At 42.4% G+C, this 17,998-nt stretch overlaps 1 protein-coding gene across 2 annotated transcripts in view; it reads left to right on the top strand.

The window, feature by feature from the left end:
• The window catches only part of drosha (drosha ribonuclease III), a 138,588-nt gene that overhangs the window by 64,283 nt on the left and 56,307 nt on the right, over nucleotides 1-17,998 (top strand). For both annotated transcript variants that reach the window (XM_068053778.1, XM_068053768.1), the window contains exons 19-23: nucleotides 2,174-2,234; nucleotides 5,476-5,535; nucleotides 7,575-7,674; nucleotides 8,876-8,978; nucleotides 16,128-16,198. In XM_068053778.1, the coding sequence (XP_067909879.1) occupies nucleotides 2,174-2,234; nucleotides 5,476-5,535; nucleotides 7,575-7,674; nucleotides 8,876-8,978; nucleotides 16,128-16,198 (395 nt within the window). The remainder of the gene's footprint in view (nucleotides 1-2,173; nucleotides 2,235-5,475; nucleotides 5,536-7,574; nucleotides 7,675-8,875; nucleotides 8,979-16,127; nucleotides 16,199-17,998) is intronic.

The raw sequence follows: 17,998 nt of genomic DNA, 5'->3' as shown, positions 1-17,998 counted from the left end.
GTGAGACATGAAGGGACAGAGAGTTTAACAGTAATTGTGCATCAGTGAATAAGGTCCATGGAGGGAATAGCAGTAAAAGAAAACTGCAATTAAAAGTTCTTTATCCAAATGCATGAAGCATTTGCAATAAGATAGATGAACTAGTGGCACAAATAGAAATAAATGGCTTACATGTAATCGCCATTGCAGAGACATGGTTACAAGGTGATCAAGGTTGGGAAAGAAGTATTCTACGGTACAACTATTTCGAAAAGACAGACAGAATGGCAAAGGAGGAGGGGTAACACTGATAGTAAAGGATGACATTAGTGAGAAAGGATCTTTGCTGAGATGATCATGAAGTAGAATCAGTATGGGGTGGGAGTAGTTTATAGGCCCCCTAGTAGTTGGACAGAGCATTAATCAAGAAATTATTAGAACAAAAACAAGAAATTATTGGACCTTGTAACAAAGGCAATTTAATAATTGTGGGGGACTTCAATTTTCATATAAACTGGACAAATCAAATTGGCAAAGGTACAAGATGATGAGTTTGTGGAATGTTTTCATGACAGTTTCCTGGAGCAATATGCTGCAGAACCAACTAGGGATAAAGTTATTTTAGATGTAGTATTGTGTAATGAGGCAGGGTTATTAGTAATCTCTTAGTAAGAGATCCACTGGGAAATCATGATCATAATACAATTGAATTTCATGTTACTTTTGGAAGTGACTTACTCCAATCACAAACAAGAATCTTAAACTTAGCCAAAGCCAATTACATAGGTATGAGGAGAGAGCTGACTGAGGTTGATTGGGTGAGTAGACATAAAGGTATGGCAGTAAATAAACAATGGGAAACATTTTCAGAAACAATTCAGAATGTTTGGGGGTGATCTGTTAGCATGGATAGAGGATTGGCTAACAGACAGGAAGCAAAGAGTAGGCATAAATGGGGCACTTTCAAGTTAGCGGGCTCTGACCAGTGGAGCAGCTTGAGGATCAGTGCTGGGGCCTCCACTATTTACAGCCTATCATTATGATTTGACAAGGAGACAGAGAGTAATGTTTCTAGGTTTGCTGATGATACAAAGGTGGATGGAAATACAAGCTGTGATGAGGACACAAAGAGGCTGCAAAGAGATATAGACAGGCTAAGTGAATGGGTAACAAGGTAGCAGATGGAGTATAATGTGGGGAAGTGTGAAGTTTTTCACTTTGGTCGTAACAATAGAAAAGCAGAATTTTTTTTTAAAGGCATGTAACTTGTAAATTGATGTTCATAGAGACTTGGGTGTGCTCAGAGAAGGAACACAAAGTTAGCAAGCAATTAGGAAGGCAAATGGCATGTTGGCCTTTATTGCAGGAGTGTAGGAGTATAAAGAGGTCTTGCTACAATTTTATAGGGCTTTGGTGAGATCACACCTGGAGTACTGTGTGCAGTTTTGATCTCCATATTTAAGAAAGGATATACTTGCATTGGAGGGTCTCTAGATTGGTCACTGGGATGAAGGGGTTGTCCTGTGATGAGAGGCTGAGTAAATTGGGCCTATATTCTCTGGAGTTTCAAAGGCTGAGAGGTGTTCTCATTGAAACATACAAGATTCCAAAGGGACTGGATAGGGTAGACACTGAGAGGTTGTTTCCGCAGAGTAGACCATGCAGCCCCTCGATCCTGCTCCACCATTCAATACGATCATGGCTGATCTTCTGCCTCAGCTCCGCTTTCCTGTCTACTCCCGATATTCCTTGATTCCCTGAGAGATCAAAAATCTGTCTATCTCAGCCATGAATGTATTCAATGATGGAACATCCACAACTCTCTGGGGTAGAGAATTGCAAAGATTCTCAATCTTCTGAGTGAGGAAATTTCTCCTTAACTCAGTCCCAAATGATTGACCCACCCCTCTGGCCCTGCTCATTGTGGTAGAGCCCACAGTTCTGTGAAATTAGGCTTTCAGAGTTTGTTTGGAAACTGGACAGAACAAGCCAACAACATTAATGTTGTATGGTGAATTTCACATATTCGCTCACACATTTCAAACTGCTGTCTTAGCATTTATATAATTTAGGGAATCTGTCTATGTGGTTCACAATGTTCCATGGTTACTGCGTCTTTTATCCAATATTTCAATAGCTTACCTTTTTCAGTGAATCAGTCGATACTTCCTGTTGCTGTGTTCCTTTTTAACAGGAATAAACACTTTAATAAACATCATGTCACGCCTTGGTCAAGATGACCCAGCTCCTTCAAGGTATGTAATGATTTTTTAAAAAAACATAGTTTACCTTTGCTTCAGCTGCTACTTAATTACTGAAAAAGCTTTACTTTAAAGAGCCAATAAACTGTTGAACCTTCAGTGTGTCAGCCATGGCTCAGTGGGTGACATCTTGCCTCTGAGTTGGAAGGTTGTGTGTTCAAGTCAGAGACATGAGCGCAGAAATTGCTCCCAGTGCAGTACTGAGGGAGTTCTGCACTGCCGGATGTGCTGTCTTTCAGATGAGTTAAACCAAGGCGCCTCAGGTGAAAGTAAAAGAACCCAAGGCACTATTTTGAATAAGAAGCAGTGAGTTATCCCTGGTGTCCTGGTCAATATTTATCTCTCAACCAACATTACACAAATATAATCTGATCATTATCATTTGCTGTTTGTGGGATCTTGCTGTGCGCAAATTGGCTGCCGTGTTTCCTACGTTACAACAGTGACTACGCTTCAAAAGTACTTCATTGGCTGTAAAGCACTTTGGGATGTTCTCAGGTCGTGAAAGGCGCTATATAAATGCAAGTCTTTTAATAATTTTCTTCTGTTACTGTGTATGTGTATCTAGTAATTGGAAAACACTAGAAGTTTGGTTTAAGTTCATACCTTTGTATTGTATAGCATACACTTAAACTTGTGTGTGTATATATATATATATATATATATATATATATGAGCAGGGGCTTTGCAGGTATCTGTAATACAGTTTGTGGTGTGCTACTCCAGTTTAAACCAGTTACTGTTCAATTGCCCAGTGATGAGGAACAATAAAATCTACAATATTTCAAAATGTTTTCATACTGTCCTCATTAGCAGTTTGCAATGGACAAACCTTTCAGCTGTCTTTACGTGCACACTGGCACTTCCCTAGTCTGAACTGTTTTGTTGTTGCACTACATCCTGTGTGGAGTTTGCAAGTTCTCCCTGTGTCTGCGTGGGTTTCCTCCGGGTGCTCCGGTTTCCTCCCACAGCCAAAAGACTTGCAGGTTGATAGGTGAATTGGCCATTATAAATTGCCCCTAGTATAAGTAGGTGGTAGGGGAATATAGGGACAGGTGAGGATGTAGTAGGAATATGGGATTAGTGTAGGATTAGTATAAATGGGTGGTTAATGGTCGGCACAGACTCGGTGGGCCGAAGGGCCTGTTTCAGTGCTGTATCTCTAAATCAAATCAAAATCAAAATCACATCTGTTAGGTCTCTGTTCATAAGGGATAGCATTGACAAAACCTTTTAGGCAGAAATAAACTCTTTAAATATAGCACTGGCATTTCCACACTGTTTGGCTTCATTCAAAACTTAACTGCTCTGCGTACTCGAAAAAGACGTGTGATTTTCTGTCTTTTTCTGTGTTTCCCAGTGCATGGTTTTCTGCCCATGAAAATGACCTCCAAGAGGGAGCCACAGTCTATAATAATCCACAGGTTTTGTGATCGGTGGATATGGAAAACCTGCTAAGTTAATTGTATTGGCGGACAGCTTGACCAATACTGGAACCCAGTTCTGTGCTAGGAACTGAAGTTGTAGTCAGGTGTTAGATGTGATAGGATGCTTCAGCTGCTTTAATTAAAGCAACTTACAAATTGAGATCACCCATCCTGGACGAGATCAGTCACAATAAATCTTTCTAGAAAGTTGAAGCCGTGAGTCACTTATGTGACTTGCTTGGAGTTCTCTCCGTTAAAATGGATATGACTTGGCGACACAGAACATAGGCTACTTGGAAGTTGTCAGGTCAATGTGCACATATATAAATTATATCGCATAGCTCATTACTATTTAAACTTTAAAAAAAATAACTGGAAAGGCAAACCTTAGATCTGAACGTTGTTGCTTCTAATTTTTAGATATAGCAATTCTGGAAAATGCTAAGTTTACAATAGGTTTTGAGGTTTCATCCATTCACTATTTAATCATTACCAGATTTATACAAGTACAAAATTAACATTTTTGCTATTTAAATGTTATAATCTTTACTTAAAGAATATGAAAACGATAAGAGGCGAGGCAGGCTTGTGGGGGAGGTGTTGAAAGCTAAAATGCTGGAAGCACTCCAGGCAATGTAGGATCTGTGGAGAGAGGAAGGCAGGGTTAATGTTGCAGGTCGCTCACTGTTTGTGAACAGCTCCTGAGGTGGAACAGAGCCTGAGGAAAGGCCTGTAGGAGCAAAATAAAAGAGTAGGCTGTGATTAGATGGAGGACAGGAGACAAGAAATATTGTTCTGTTATCTACAAGGCCTTGGTTAGGATGTTTCCCCTGGCTGGGGAGTCTAGGACCAGGGGACACAGTCTCAGAATAAATGGTAGGTCATTTAGCACTGAGAGGAGGAGGGGTTTCTTCACTCAGAGGATAGTGAATCTATGGAATTTGTGGAGGCTCAGTCGTTGAGTATGTTCAAGACTGAGATAGATAGATTTCTACATATTAAACACATCAAGGGATATGTGGATAGTGCAGGAAAATTGCCTTGAAGTAAAAGATCAGCCGTGATCTCATTGAATGGCAGAGTGGGTTCGAAGGGCTGAATGGCCTACTCCTGCTCCTCTTACGTTCACAGCAGGTTGGTGAGTGTTTGGGCTTTGCAGCACTGTGAAACGTGATTAATTACAACATTCTGCAGTTTGGATTTCAGCTTAGGGTTTTGCATTTGTTTCAAGGCGATGAGCCCCTGCTGCCCTGTAATTAAAAATCACTGCAATGGTATTTCAAAATTTAACATTTAAGAAATTTCCAAATGAACTGCCTTTATGTTGCTAAGGTTAGCAAGACAGTGGCTCAGCAGTATGCTTCTGCTTTACAATTTTACAGCCTCTCCGATGGGTCCCGTGTATGTGTTGAAGTGTGTGTAAGCAGAGCTCTGCTTTTCCCTGAATTGGAAGCAGTACAGAGCTGGCAGTATAACTTTGTTCCGTCTGCTTGTACCTCTTGCAGTCAGTACTGCTTTTAAAAGGTGTCTGTCATAAGGTAGCATGTGATGCTGCCAGAAATTGAATTGGGATTTTTTTTTTAAATCCTAAAATAAGCTGGATTACCTTCAACAATAATCATGGCAATCATTTCTTTAGCCTATCTGAGTATCCCAGTAAAATGCAATTGGGATTGGAATTGATATGTTTTCTTTTTTTTAAAAAAAGTAACATGCCACATAAATGAACCTCACAGGTTAATTGTAGTATATATGAAGTTTTAGATTAATAGTTACACTACAAATATTGTTTTTGTTTCTTTGTGCAGGATTAACCACAATGAACGACTGGAGTTTTTGGGAGACGCAGTTGTTGAATTTTTAACAAGGTGGGAACTTGATGCTCATACATTTAGTCTAAATTTGTCGTGGTATTTTTCATTACAGTATGTGTTTTAATGAATGTTTGTAGCACAGGATGTCAGGAACTGAACACAAATGCCATGGAATGATAGCTAAAAGCTGTCGCACCCATGATCCTGCCTAAGGATAGTCATTCTCAGTGACACTGTTAACGGGAGGTGCAAAGTGGAAGCTGGACACTTTCTGTGGAAAGGAAGAGTATGTTAATCCAAGGACCCTTATGAGCAATGAGTTCCAAAGTCATGCTGGCTTCTAAGCCAGGGTCAGTGTGGGATGTGGAAAGACGAGGGGAAGCATAGAAACATAGAGCAGGAGTAGGCCATTCGGCCCTTCGAGCCTGCTCTGCTATTTATTATGATCATGGCTGATCATCCAACTCAGTAGCCTGTTCCCGCTTTTGCTCCATACCCTTTGATCCCTTTAGACCCAAGAGCTATATCTAACTCCTTCTTGAAAACATACAATGTTTTGGCCTCAACTGCTTTCTGTGGTAGCAAATTCCACAGGCTCACCACTCTCTGGGTGAAGAAATTTCTCCTCATCTCAGTCCTGAAAGGTTTACCCCGTATCCTTAGACTATGACCCCCTGGTTCTGGACTCCCCCACCATCGGGAACATCCTTCCTGCATCTACCCTGTCAAGTCCTGTTAAAATTTTATAGGTTTCCGTGAGATCCCCCCTCACTCTTCTGAACTCCTGCGAATATAATCCTAACTGACTCAATCTCTCCTCATACGTCAGTCCCTCCATCCCAGGAATCAGTCTGGTAAACCTTCGCTGCACTCCCTCTATAGCAAAACATCCTTCCTCAGATAAGGAGACCAAAACTGCACACAATATTCCAGGTGTGGTCTCACCAGGGCTCTGTATAATTGCAGCAAGACATCCCTGCTTCTGTACTCGAATCCTCTCGCTATGAAGGCCAACATACCATTTTGCCTTTTTTACCGCCTGTTGCATCTGCATGCTTACTTTCAGCGACTGGTGTATGAGAACACCCAGGTCTCGCTGCATATTCCCCTCTCTCAGTTTATAGCCATTCAGATAATAATCTGCCTTCCTGTTTTTGCTACCAAAGTGCTTCCAGAACTTCGGGCCCAGGCAGCTGAAGGCACGCCTGTCAATGGGGCAGCGATTTAAAAATTGGGGATGCACAAGAGGCCAGAATTGGAGGAGCGCAGTGATCTCAGACAGTTGTCGGCTGTAGGTCAATGCAATTTAAATGGTAGCAAAGTGGTAGCAAATGTTAACATTTTAAATTGTTTGTATTTGTGCTTTTTACTATGCATTTTCTATTTAAATTGCATTGACCTACGTTGGCTCCAGGTCTGGCAATACCTCCCTTTCGGAATTCTCATCCGTGCTTTCAAATCCCTCCATGGCCTTGCCCTGCTCTGTCTCTCTAACCTCCTCCAGCTGACAACTGTCTGAGATCACTGCGCTCCTCCGATTCTGGCCTCTTGTGCACCCCCAATTTTTAATCGCTGCCCCATTGACAGGCGTGCCTTCAGCTGCCTGGGCCCGAAGTTCTGGAATTCCCTCCCTAAACCCCTCCACCTCTTTCTCTCTACCTTCAAGATGCTTTTTAAAACGTTGACTTTAAAACTTTGAGCTTTTGGTCATCTGTCATAGTATCTCCTTATGTAGCTTGGTGTCAAATTTTGCTTTATATTGCACCTGTGAGATGCCTTCCCACTTTAAAGATGCTAAATCAATGCAAGTTGCACATTTTCTCTATTTTAATGAGAAATATTCACAATTATGCAGTATGTTTATGTAACAATGATCTGTTGCCATGTAAGAAATGCTTGAGAGTGCATCAGAAATTTTAATTAACAGTGCAGTAGTTTGACAGAATCATAAATTTGTCAAATTGTGTACAACAGATGCTAAGTATGTAAAAGAGAATGCCATTACATGATCCAGGTAGCTTTGCAAAGCATTATTGATGTGTTAAACGTCTTGTTAATTTCACCCTACTGAATTTGCTTCTTTCTGCTTTCAGCGTGCACTTGTACTTTCTGTTCCCAAATCTAGAGGAAGGTGGGTTAGCTACCTACCGCACAGCAATTGTGCAGAACCAGCACCTTGCTATGCTAGCAAAGGTCAGTATCATGAGTTACAGGAGATCCAGTGTATTGGTGCCCAGTCCTTTCTCCCTGGGATATTTGGACTTGCTTTTCACAAGTGTTGTAATATATAATACAAATGCCGAACCCTCAATTCATTCAAAGCAGTACTCCAAGTTCTGTTTCAATAATTCACTATGATCATGGCTGATCATCTACCTCAACTGCACTTTCTCGTCCGACCCCCATTTCCCTTGATTCCCTTAGTGTTCAAAAAATATATCAATCGCAGCCTCGCATATACTCAGTGACTGAGCATCCAGAGCTCTCTGGGATAGAGAATTTCAGGGATTCACAACCCTCTGAGTAAAGAAATTTCTCCTCATCTCAGTCTTAAATGGCTGACCCCTTATCCTGAGACTAAGACCCCTAGTTCTAGACTCCCCAGCCAGGGGAAGCAGCCTCTCAGTATCTACCCTGTCAAGCCCTCTAAGAATGCTATGTTTCAATGAGATCACCTCTCATTTTACTAAACTCCCAGAATGTGTCCTCGTCGGGCAGCCCTCTCATCCCAGGAATATGTCTATCAAAACTTAGTTGCATCACCTCTAAGTCGAGTATGTCCTTCCTCAGTTAAGGAGACCAAATTTGTTCACCCCTGTCAACGTGTCTCAGTTTTTTTTTCCCTTCTGCTATCAGCTGTGGCTTAGTAGGTAGCAGACTCACCTCTGAGTCAGAATATTGTGGGTTCAGGTGCCACTGTAGAGACTCGAGCACACCCCAGAGCAGTACCGAGGGAGTGTTGCTCTGTCAGAGGTGCAGTCTTTTGAATGAGACATTGAGCTGAGGTCCTGTTTGCCCTTTCAGGTGGACAAAAAATATCCCATGGCACTATTTCAAAGACGATCAGGGGACTCCTGACCAGTAATTATCCAATCTGCTCATTACCTTATTGCTGTTTGTGGGAGCCTGCTGTGTACAAATTGGCTGCTGTGCTTTCTACATTATAACAGTGACAACAACACTTCAAAAGTACTTCATTGGCTGTAAAGCATTTTGGAACACCCTGAAGTTCTGAAAGGCGCTACAGAAATGCAAGTCTTTTTCTTTCATGGGTTGGATTTGATTTCACGACCTCTTGGGTTGCTAGCCCAGTACCATAAACACTGTACTACCCATTAACGGACGTGATTTCCCAAATATATATATCAATTTTGATTTTTGATTCCTCCTACAGAAGCTGGAATTGGACTGTTTCATGCTATACGCACACGGGCCTGACCTCTGCAGAGAATCCGATCTACGTCACGCTATGGCTAATTGTTTTGAAGCCCTGATAGGTAATTAAAAACAGGTTCTACCAGTGCAAGTTATGGTTCAGAGGAGCAGTGTATGGAAATTCAGTTTGGAGTCGTCAGTGCGAGGGGCAAAGAATTCATAGGCAATGTTTTCAGGATTGCTGTGCTGTTGGTATTTTCCTAAGAAACCCAGAATACTAAGATCTGATGGCTTATTTATTTCAGATGATCGCTACAAGGCTTTACTTAGTTTAGTACGACTGTATAAAATGCATTAGAGGGCAATTTCACCAGCCTTGCACTGCCAATAGTGAGCCATGCTCTAAGATAGCATTACTCAGCAAATATACTACCACCGAGCAAAACCACTTTCGTGTACAGCTCCAAGCTAGAGGCTGAGGGTGAAACAATTTAATTCAGAGTATGTACGTTAGACAGCAGATTTTCATCCATGACGTTGTACCCTGGCGAGCGTACTTGCAATTTTCCAACCATGAGCCAAGACGTTGGGGGGAAAAAAAGCCCTTAAAAGTCTATGAGAGTCATAAAGATCCAGAAAGACAGATAATTGGCTGTGAAAGCATTTTCATAGAATCATAGAATGGTTACAGTACAGAAGGAGGCCATTCAGCCCATCGTGTCTTTGCCTGCTCTCTGCACGATCATATTTAGCATGTTCCTGAATTTAGCAGAATGAATCACCAGTCCAGTAAAAAAAAAATAGTTGGTGGAATTATTCCGCACAGTTGATACTTTAAAGCAGAATGATTCTTTTGAAGTTGAACTAAATTTTGGCATTTGTCTGCTTGGGTTTTAAACTCAAGTAATCACAGGTATGATTTATTAGGACATGGAAGATAAATCATCTTTAATGATCCTGAATAAGATAAATCAAATGATGAGTGTCGCGCATGTTGTTTGTTAAATGCATGCATCTCTTCACTGGAGAAATGTCCCAGAATTAATATAGGACCTGCTATCTGTGAAAGTGCAATGGTTTGCAGTCCATGGTAACTCATTGTCGTTGACTGTGACACAATAACTGTTTTGGATTTTGGAGCAGCTTTCGGATTTTTATGAACTCACTCCAACGATTAACGTGTACTAATTGATCTCCTGTAGTGCTGTACACAGAGAACAAGATAATATGTAGTCACGAAGCAATTTAGATAATTGGACTCGTGTGCTCAGGGATAATTCAATCCCTGTTTTAAGCTCTCACATTCTGTCCTCACGGTTAGATGATAATTGTTTGATTTTTAAATTTAACACTCAGGAAATTTGCAAAGCAGGAAGGTTGGAGCATAGACACTAGAAGCTGGGGAAGTGAGTTTGGGAAATTTGTTACTTCACTGGAAGCACATACACGCATAGAAGCAAGGTTTCCTGGACACATCTGCTGAAGTAATATCGGAAGAATGAAAAGGAGTTTCCGAGGAATTTTCTAACCTGGGAGGTATACTAGGAGCAATATTGTTTCAAAAAGTAGTGGAGAGGGTTCAGTTACACTGTGCCGAGTGTGTCTGGGCAGCATTCATGTTATAAGAGAAATTAGAATTCATAATGGAAAAAGTTGTCACAAAATTGTGAATAGGTGAAGATTGCACGCTGCACCAATTAGAGGATAGCTATCTCGTATTTAGGAACAGTTGGGAAGGGGAAACTAGGGTTAACTCCACTCGCTGGGAGCACTACACTTCGGTAGCACTGGAGAATGGACCCTGGGCTTTGGCAGACTGAGGTGGTGAGCTCTGGAGTTTGACAGTACTGCATCACTGTGGAAGGTAACGGGGGGGGGGGGGGGGGAGGGGGGATGGGCGCTGTGGCAGGACAATAGAAGGTGACCCTGAGTTTGGCACATCTAGGCATTAAGTAAGAGATTCAGCCCACTGGCACATGACTGGTGTCAGTTATCTATGAGGGGGGGTGCGAGTCATGGGCCTGACGGCATCGATTTAGGAAGTGGTGGAGGGAGCAATTTGATACACACCAGTACTAGTTTGTGACTTTCTAAGGGATCGCTTTAAATATTGAGTATGGTGGTTTCTTGGATGTGCATCTTTGTGTCTGTAACTCCTTCTCTGCCTTGCTCCAGAGAATCTGGTCTGGCACTTGAGTGCCAGTACTGAGGGAGTGCTGCACTGTTGGAGGTGCCAATTTTCTGCGGAGACGTTAAACCTATGCCCTGTCAGGTGGACATATTAAGATCCCGTGGCACTTTTCGAAGAAGCGTAGGGGAGTTCCCCCAATCTCCTGGCTGATATTTGTCCCTCAGCATCTCTAAGACAGATGATCTGGTTATTTATTTCATTGATGTTTATGTGCAGTGTCCAAATCTGCTGCTGTTTTTCCTGCAGTGCCAAATAACTACATTTAGCCAAAACGAAGTACTAATTGGCTGTAAAGATCTTTGGGACATCCTGATATCATGACAGGCGCTATATAAATGCAAGTCTTTCTCGCGCAACTATTAAGAAAATGTAAACATTCTAATTGCTATCAACTAAAAACAGGTGACAATTGGAGCTTTCAAAATTCACTTTTTTTAAATGAAAGGCACTATTTGTGTATGTTTGTGTCTCGGCAGTTGACAGTTGTTAGCAAATAGACTTTTATCACAAATAATGTTGACAGAAAATAAAATCAGGTGAGGTAATTAGCAGCTGCTAGCTTCAAAAAAATAAACCTTTTCAACAATTCATTTTTGAAAAATTGACTTAATAACATTGAGGGAAGTTCTGTTTCTGAGCTTATTGCACTTTCTGAAGTTTACAAAGTGCAAAAGAAGAAACGCTTGCATTTATATAGAGCCTTTCATGACATCCCAAACCGATTCTCAGCCAATGAATTAATGTTTGAAGTGTAGTCACTGGCGTACTGTAGGAAACGTGGCAGCCAATTTACACACAGCAAGCTCCCACAAACAGCAATGTGATAATGACCAGATAATCTGTTTTTTGTGATGTTGATTGAGGGATGAATATTAACCAGGTCACTAGGGACAACTCCCCTGTTCTTCTTTGAAATAGTGCCATGGGATCTTTTACATGCACCTGAGAGAGCAGATGGGGCCTCAGTTTTTAATGTCTCAACCAAAGGATGACACCTCCGACAGTGCGGCACTCCCTCAGTGCTGACGCTCCGACAGTGCGGCACTCCCTCAGTGCTGATGCTCCGACAGTGCGGCACTCCCTCAGTGCTGACGCTCCGACAGTGCGGCACTCCCTCAGTGCTGACGCTCCGACAGTGCGGCACTCCCTCAGTACTGAACTGGAATGTCAGTCTAGATTTCCATGCTCCAGCCTCTGGAGCAGAACTGAATCCGACAGCCTTCTGACTGAAAAGAAAAGTGGCAACTGCCTATATTTTCTCCGCTCTTTCATCCTTATCTTCTCGTCAAAGAAAAACAATTGAGTGGGAAATGCCATGATGGTAAAGAAAAATTCTCATCGCTACGATTCGCTCATACAGACTCTTTGCTCTGCTGCAGATATTCAGTCTGTAAAATCTGAATTCAGATCACAGAGTCACAAACACAAAAGCAAAATACTCCGGATGCTGGAAATCGGCAATTAAAAACAGAAAACGCTGGAAATACACAGCAGCTCCGACATCATCTGCGGAGAGAGAAACAGAGTTAATGTTACAGGTTGATGACCTTTCATCAGAACTGAGAAAAGAGCTTTGGGAGAGATTGAAAATTTTAAGGTAGTGTAATTAAAGATTCAGGAAGATACAATCAATGAAAATTATACTGTATCCATCTAACAACATACCTGCCACGAGTTAAACCCGCTTCTCTGGCTATGCCCATGGAAGATTTGAACACCCCAATGGTAAGTTTGTCACAAAATGAAGTGAAGCACAGAGGTGCAGCACTGCCTCCACAGAGCAGTGGGAAGTTTGCTAAGATTCCTGTTCCTGATTGTATTCCAGTAACTCCAAGTGAAATTGCACATTTATATGGACAGAGGAGTGGATTGATCTTGGCCATCATGCACACCATGGCTGAATAGCTTGCCAGCATCACTCTCCATGCTCATACATCATAATAGCCACTTGCAGGGTGCAGGGGAAGAGCCAGAGGGCAGCTCTGTGTGGAGCTGTAGATCAATATAAAGTCAGTATCTTCAGGAGTGAAGCTGGATGGACCAGAATTGGTTTTCAACTTCTTAATTAAGCAAAAACAATATTTTCATTGCAGTTAGTAATCATCTGCACTGCGGATAATCTTTGTATAATATAAGACCATAAGAAATCGGAGCAGGAGTAGGCCATTCGGCCCCTCAAGCCTGCCCTGCCATTCATTACGATCATGGCTGATCTGCCCCCAGACCGCAACTCCTCTTTCGTGCCAGCTCCTCATAGCCCTCAATTCCCCGATATTTCAAACATCTATCTACCTCCTCTTTGAATACTTTCAGTGATCTCGTATCCACAACTCTCTGGGGTAAAGAATTCCAGACATTCACTACCCTCAGAGAAGAAATTCCTGTGGATCTCAGTTTTAAATGAGAGTCCCCTTATTCTATAACTGTGTCCCCTAGTTCGAGATTCCCCCACTAGTGGAAACATTTTCTCAACATCTATCCAGTCCAGCCTCCTCAGAATCTTGTACGTTTCAATAAGATAAGTTGTAGCCTGGAAGACACATCTGCATAGAGATGGACTTCAGGCTAAAAAGCTCATCAGCTGAAGTAGCCCGGGAGGCTGTTCCCGATAATTCTGTTATTCTGACAGTCAGGAGACTTCAGGGAGATTTGATTAGTGATATCCTTTGGTGAGCTGACATAATCATCAGATTAAGGAGAGTGCCGCCCTGTTTGATGAACTGTGCTAACCTTCATTGTGCAATGCAAGACTGTAATGACTGTGCAGTTGATTGAAGCCATTCTGCAATGACATCAGACCTCAGGACCCTCCTCTGTCACCTGCCGTCTCTAGATGAGGAGGTCAAAGGGGCAGCTTCTGAGCTGTTTGTCTGATGTGTCCCTTGATTCTTTGTAAGTGTAAGCAGAAAGATCGCCTTCATTTGCAAGCATTATAATCTGTGCAGGAACCTGGAAGTGAATTGTCACTCTCTAAGCTTTCTCGCTTGTTGGATTCATTTTGATGTAAGCTCACTGAAGGTGAGCTTCATAATGGTATATGTGATGGTAAACAGTGTCGAAAAGCTGAATCTCAGACACCACTTCAGTGTAAACCTTGAGAGCAGGACAAGTGGGAAGATTCTTAAACAACTGAACGATAATTTTCGGACTGGTGTTAGGAATTGTTTGAGACATGAAATGTCTTTCTATGTGCACTTTTTTGTTCATCGTCTTTAAAAAAAAAAAAAGAAATGGAGGCAGAAACTTTGGAATTATGTGAAAGAGTTGAGTGTTGTATAGCTGTAACCCAGCAGAATGGCAGTGTCTTCAGGATAGGAAGAGATGGAGGAGCCCAAATTGTTTTTATTTTAAGAAAGTAAAAACAATATTTCTGTTTTAGTTTTGAAAAATTAAAACATTAATAGTCATCTTCAGCACTGATTATCTTTATACAAAAGGTCAAAATACCAGTTTGAAAGTAATAGGCTGGACTGTTACCCGCCCCCCCCCCCCCCCCCCCGCCGGCCCCAAAGAGTGGGATTGGGGGGGGGGTGGCAACATAAAATGGAGCTGGAGGCTTGGGGGGCCCTACTCGACCCACCCCCGCCTCCGTCCCCATTTTACGCTGGGTGACGGCGGTGAGAAACGGTCTGCTCGTCCCAGGCCAATCAAGGCCTCCGCCCGTTACCACAGGGATTTTACCCATGGCTGGTCGGTTGGCCCAGGCCCGAGAGAAGCCACCTGAGAAAAGGTGGGGGGTGTGGTGTGGCGGCCCTCATGATCAGGCACCCAGTGCCCGATGGGGGGACCGTCCCTGTTGCCCCAACCTCTGGCCGGCAGCTCCATTTAAGCTGGACCTCCTGCCTCAATGAGGTGGAAGTCCCGCCTCAAACCAGTTAAAGGCCTGGGGACCGCAAAATGTGATCCGGATCCCCAGGCCAGGCGGAGGCGGGTTTGCAACTGACTTTTCATTCAGTGGCTGGCTCCTGTCCGCTGAGGGAAACATTCCGGCCATAGCCTGTGAGACACATGCTCCTTGGAGACAAACTTTGGGATAAGTTGTTCATCAGCTGAAACTAGCCCTGGAGGCTGTTTCCATTACTATCCTGACTATCCAAAAACTTCAGGGAGATTTGATTAGTGATATCCCTGGGTGAGCTGGCATAATCATCAGATTAAAGAGAGTGTGATGAATTATGAATAAAATTGTCTTCCACATCCATAGTTACCTTGTGATCCTTTCTGGTGCCCATTAGTCGGGTCTTGTCCCTCTTTAACCACTGCTTCCTTACCACTTTCCTCTTTGGCTGTAACCAAGGATGGCATCTCCCGTGGGTATCGTTGATTATTTCAGACTGGTTTGGTCTGGAAGCTTTTCTTTAAAAGATGGGTGAACAAAACTGCACGCAATGAAAGTGCAGAATAAGTATCACTGGCATGTTTTCGTTTTCTGTGAGATCTGATATTTAAATTCATAGCATTACTGGTGGTTCAGAAATGTTATACATTGAATAATTTGATATATAATGTTGAACCCTCGCTAAAATCAGAAGGCTGGCTGGATAAGCTGTCACGAGTTTGGAAATTGAATTTGTATTTCTTCTTGAATCCCTTGCATTTTAACACCCACTGCCAGTAAATTGATTACTTTTTACAGGAAGTGGTTTCTGACACCAGTCCTGAGTTTGTCCTTCACCAGTTTGAGTTAAAAATAACTACTTCAGTATTTAGCTACCATTCAGTGCGGACTGCTGGCTAATCCAGCAGATGCAGACTCAGCTAAACTTCAAACAGTTTTTGGCAGGTAATTAAACTGATCGGAATGGTCATATCCTTGGGCGAACCCGGTATAGCAACGGGTAGCATATGCTGCCTTGTGAATATTCTTTCACGATGTCAGTCAATTAAATTGTGTATTTCTCAAAAGATTGATTCCTCTTACATGCACCCACCCTCCTGCCCTTTTAAATACATGAATTATTTTCGGCCTATAACAATCTTGGTGTATTTGTTCAGTTTGTAAGCATATGTGACTATCTTCCCTTTGGGATCTGCAGTTAGTTGGGCGTTCTTTACGTTTGAAATGTGTATTTATTTACAGGTGCAGTCTATCTGGAGGGTGGCCTTGAAGAAGGCAAGCGCTTATTTGGTCGACTCCTGTTCAATGGAAAGGTAACATACACAATAACCCTATCCACACTGTACTCACTTATCTTTGGAGCATAATTTACTAGAATATTTGTGCAAAATTAGAGTATATTGCATACTGTTTAATTGGTACAAATGCTTTTTTTGGGACTTTTTGCCCCCCCCCCCCCAAGAGAAAGTGAACGATTATTTTCTGGATAGGTCATTCTGGTTCATAGAGAAATTTTGCTTCCAAGTAACTTTCCTTTATACCTTTTTATTTAACAGTTATCTGAACAAATACGTAAGTTGTGTTTAATTACAGAGATTGAACTGCTTTAAGTGATTACTTCCCTGCTAGGGCTGTTGCAAATGGGTCTTCCCTTTAATCCCCGACACGTGGCTAGCAAATCGGGGATGAAGTTAAAGAGAGATCCAGTGCTTTAATTGGCAGAGCCCTTTGATGGAATCCAGTGATCCAGTCACAGAAAAGGTGAAAGCAAATGTCAGCTGAACTCATGGAGCCTCTACTGTGATGATCTGTTCAGTCTGTTTATCCCTGTCTTTTTCTTTATCCATTCATTCACAAGATGTGAGCATTGTTGGCAAGGCTAGCATTTATTACCCATCCCTAATTGCCCTTAAGAAGGTGGTGGTGAGTTGCCCTCTTGAACTGCTGCAGTCCTTGTGGTGTAGGTACACCCACAGTGCTGTTAGGGAGGGAGTTCCAGGATCTGATCCAATGACAATGAAGGAGCAGCGATATAATTCCAAGTCAGGATGGTGTGTGGCTTGAAGGAGGACTTGCAGGCGGTGGTGTTCCCAAGCGCCTACTGCCCTTGTTTTTCGAGGTGGTAGAGTTTATGGGTTTGGGAGGTGCTGTCGAAGAGTTGCTGCGACCCAAATGACTACTGCTTGGTGACTGAGTTTGTCATCTTCAATTCTGTTTATTAGTCAGAGTTCTTCCTGTGTAATTTTATATTTAATCAGCACACTCGCTCCTGAATGGATGAAAAAAAGATAGAGCAATTGATTTAGACATAGCAACAGTAGATGTTTGATGTTCTTGATCAGTGCTTATCCATTTGCTATGAAGCATTTCAGAATTTTTTACAAAGAATGCACTAACACATTATATAAAAGGAAGGTCTTATTTCTTGGAGATTAAAAAAAAATTGGCAAGGCATTTATATGTCTTTGTTCATGCAATGTATTCCATTATCTGAGGTAGTTTATCTGTTCAAATGCAGTGCCTGGCTAGTTTGCAATTTGGGTTGTAACTCTGTGTATTTCCCTCATTCACACTGAACGTAATAGAACAAAGAACAGTACAGCACAGGAACAGGCCATTCGGCCCTCCAAGCCTGCGCCGATCTTGATGCCTGTCTAAACTAAAACCTTCTGCACTTCCGGGGACCGTATCCCTCTATTCCCATCCTATTCATGTATTTGTCAAGATGCCTCTTAAACGTCATTATCGTACCTGCTTCCACCACCTCCCCCGGCAGCAAGTTCCAGGCACTCGCCACCCTCTGTGTAAAAAAACTTGCCTCGCCCATCCCCTCTAAACTTTGCCCCTTGCACCTTAAACCTATGTCCCCTAGTAACTGACTCGTCCACCCTGGGAAAAAGCTTCTGACTATCCACTCTGTCCATGCCACTCATAACTTTGTAAACCTCTATCATGTTGCCCCTCCACCTCCGTCGTTCCAGTGAAAACAATCCGAGTTTATCCAACCTCTCCTCATAGCTAATGCCCTCCAGACCAGGCAACATCCTGGTAAACCTCTTCTGTACCCACTCCAAAGCCTCCACGTCCTTCTGGTAGTGTGGCGACCAGAATTG

This window comes from Heterodontus francisci, chromosome 2 (assembly GCF_036365525.1).
Source record: "Heterodontus francisci isolate sHetFra1 chromosome 2, sHetFra1.hap1, whole genome shotgun sequence".
NCBI lineage: Eukaryota > Metazoa > Chordata > Chondrichthyes > Heterodontiformes > Heterodontidae > Heterodontus > Heterodontus francisci.
This window is presented reverse-complemented; position numbering and strand designations above follow the sequence as displayed.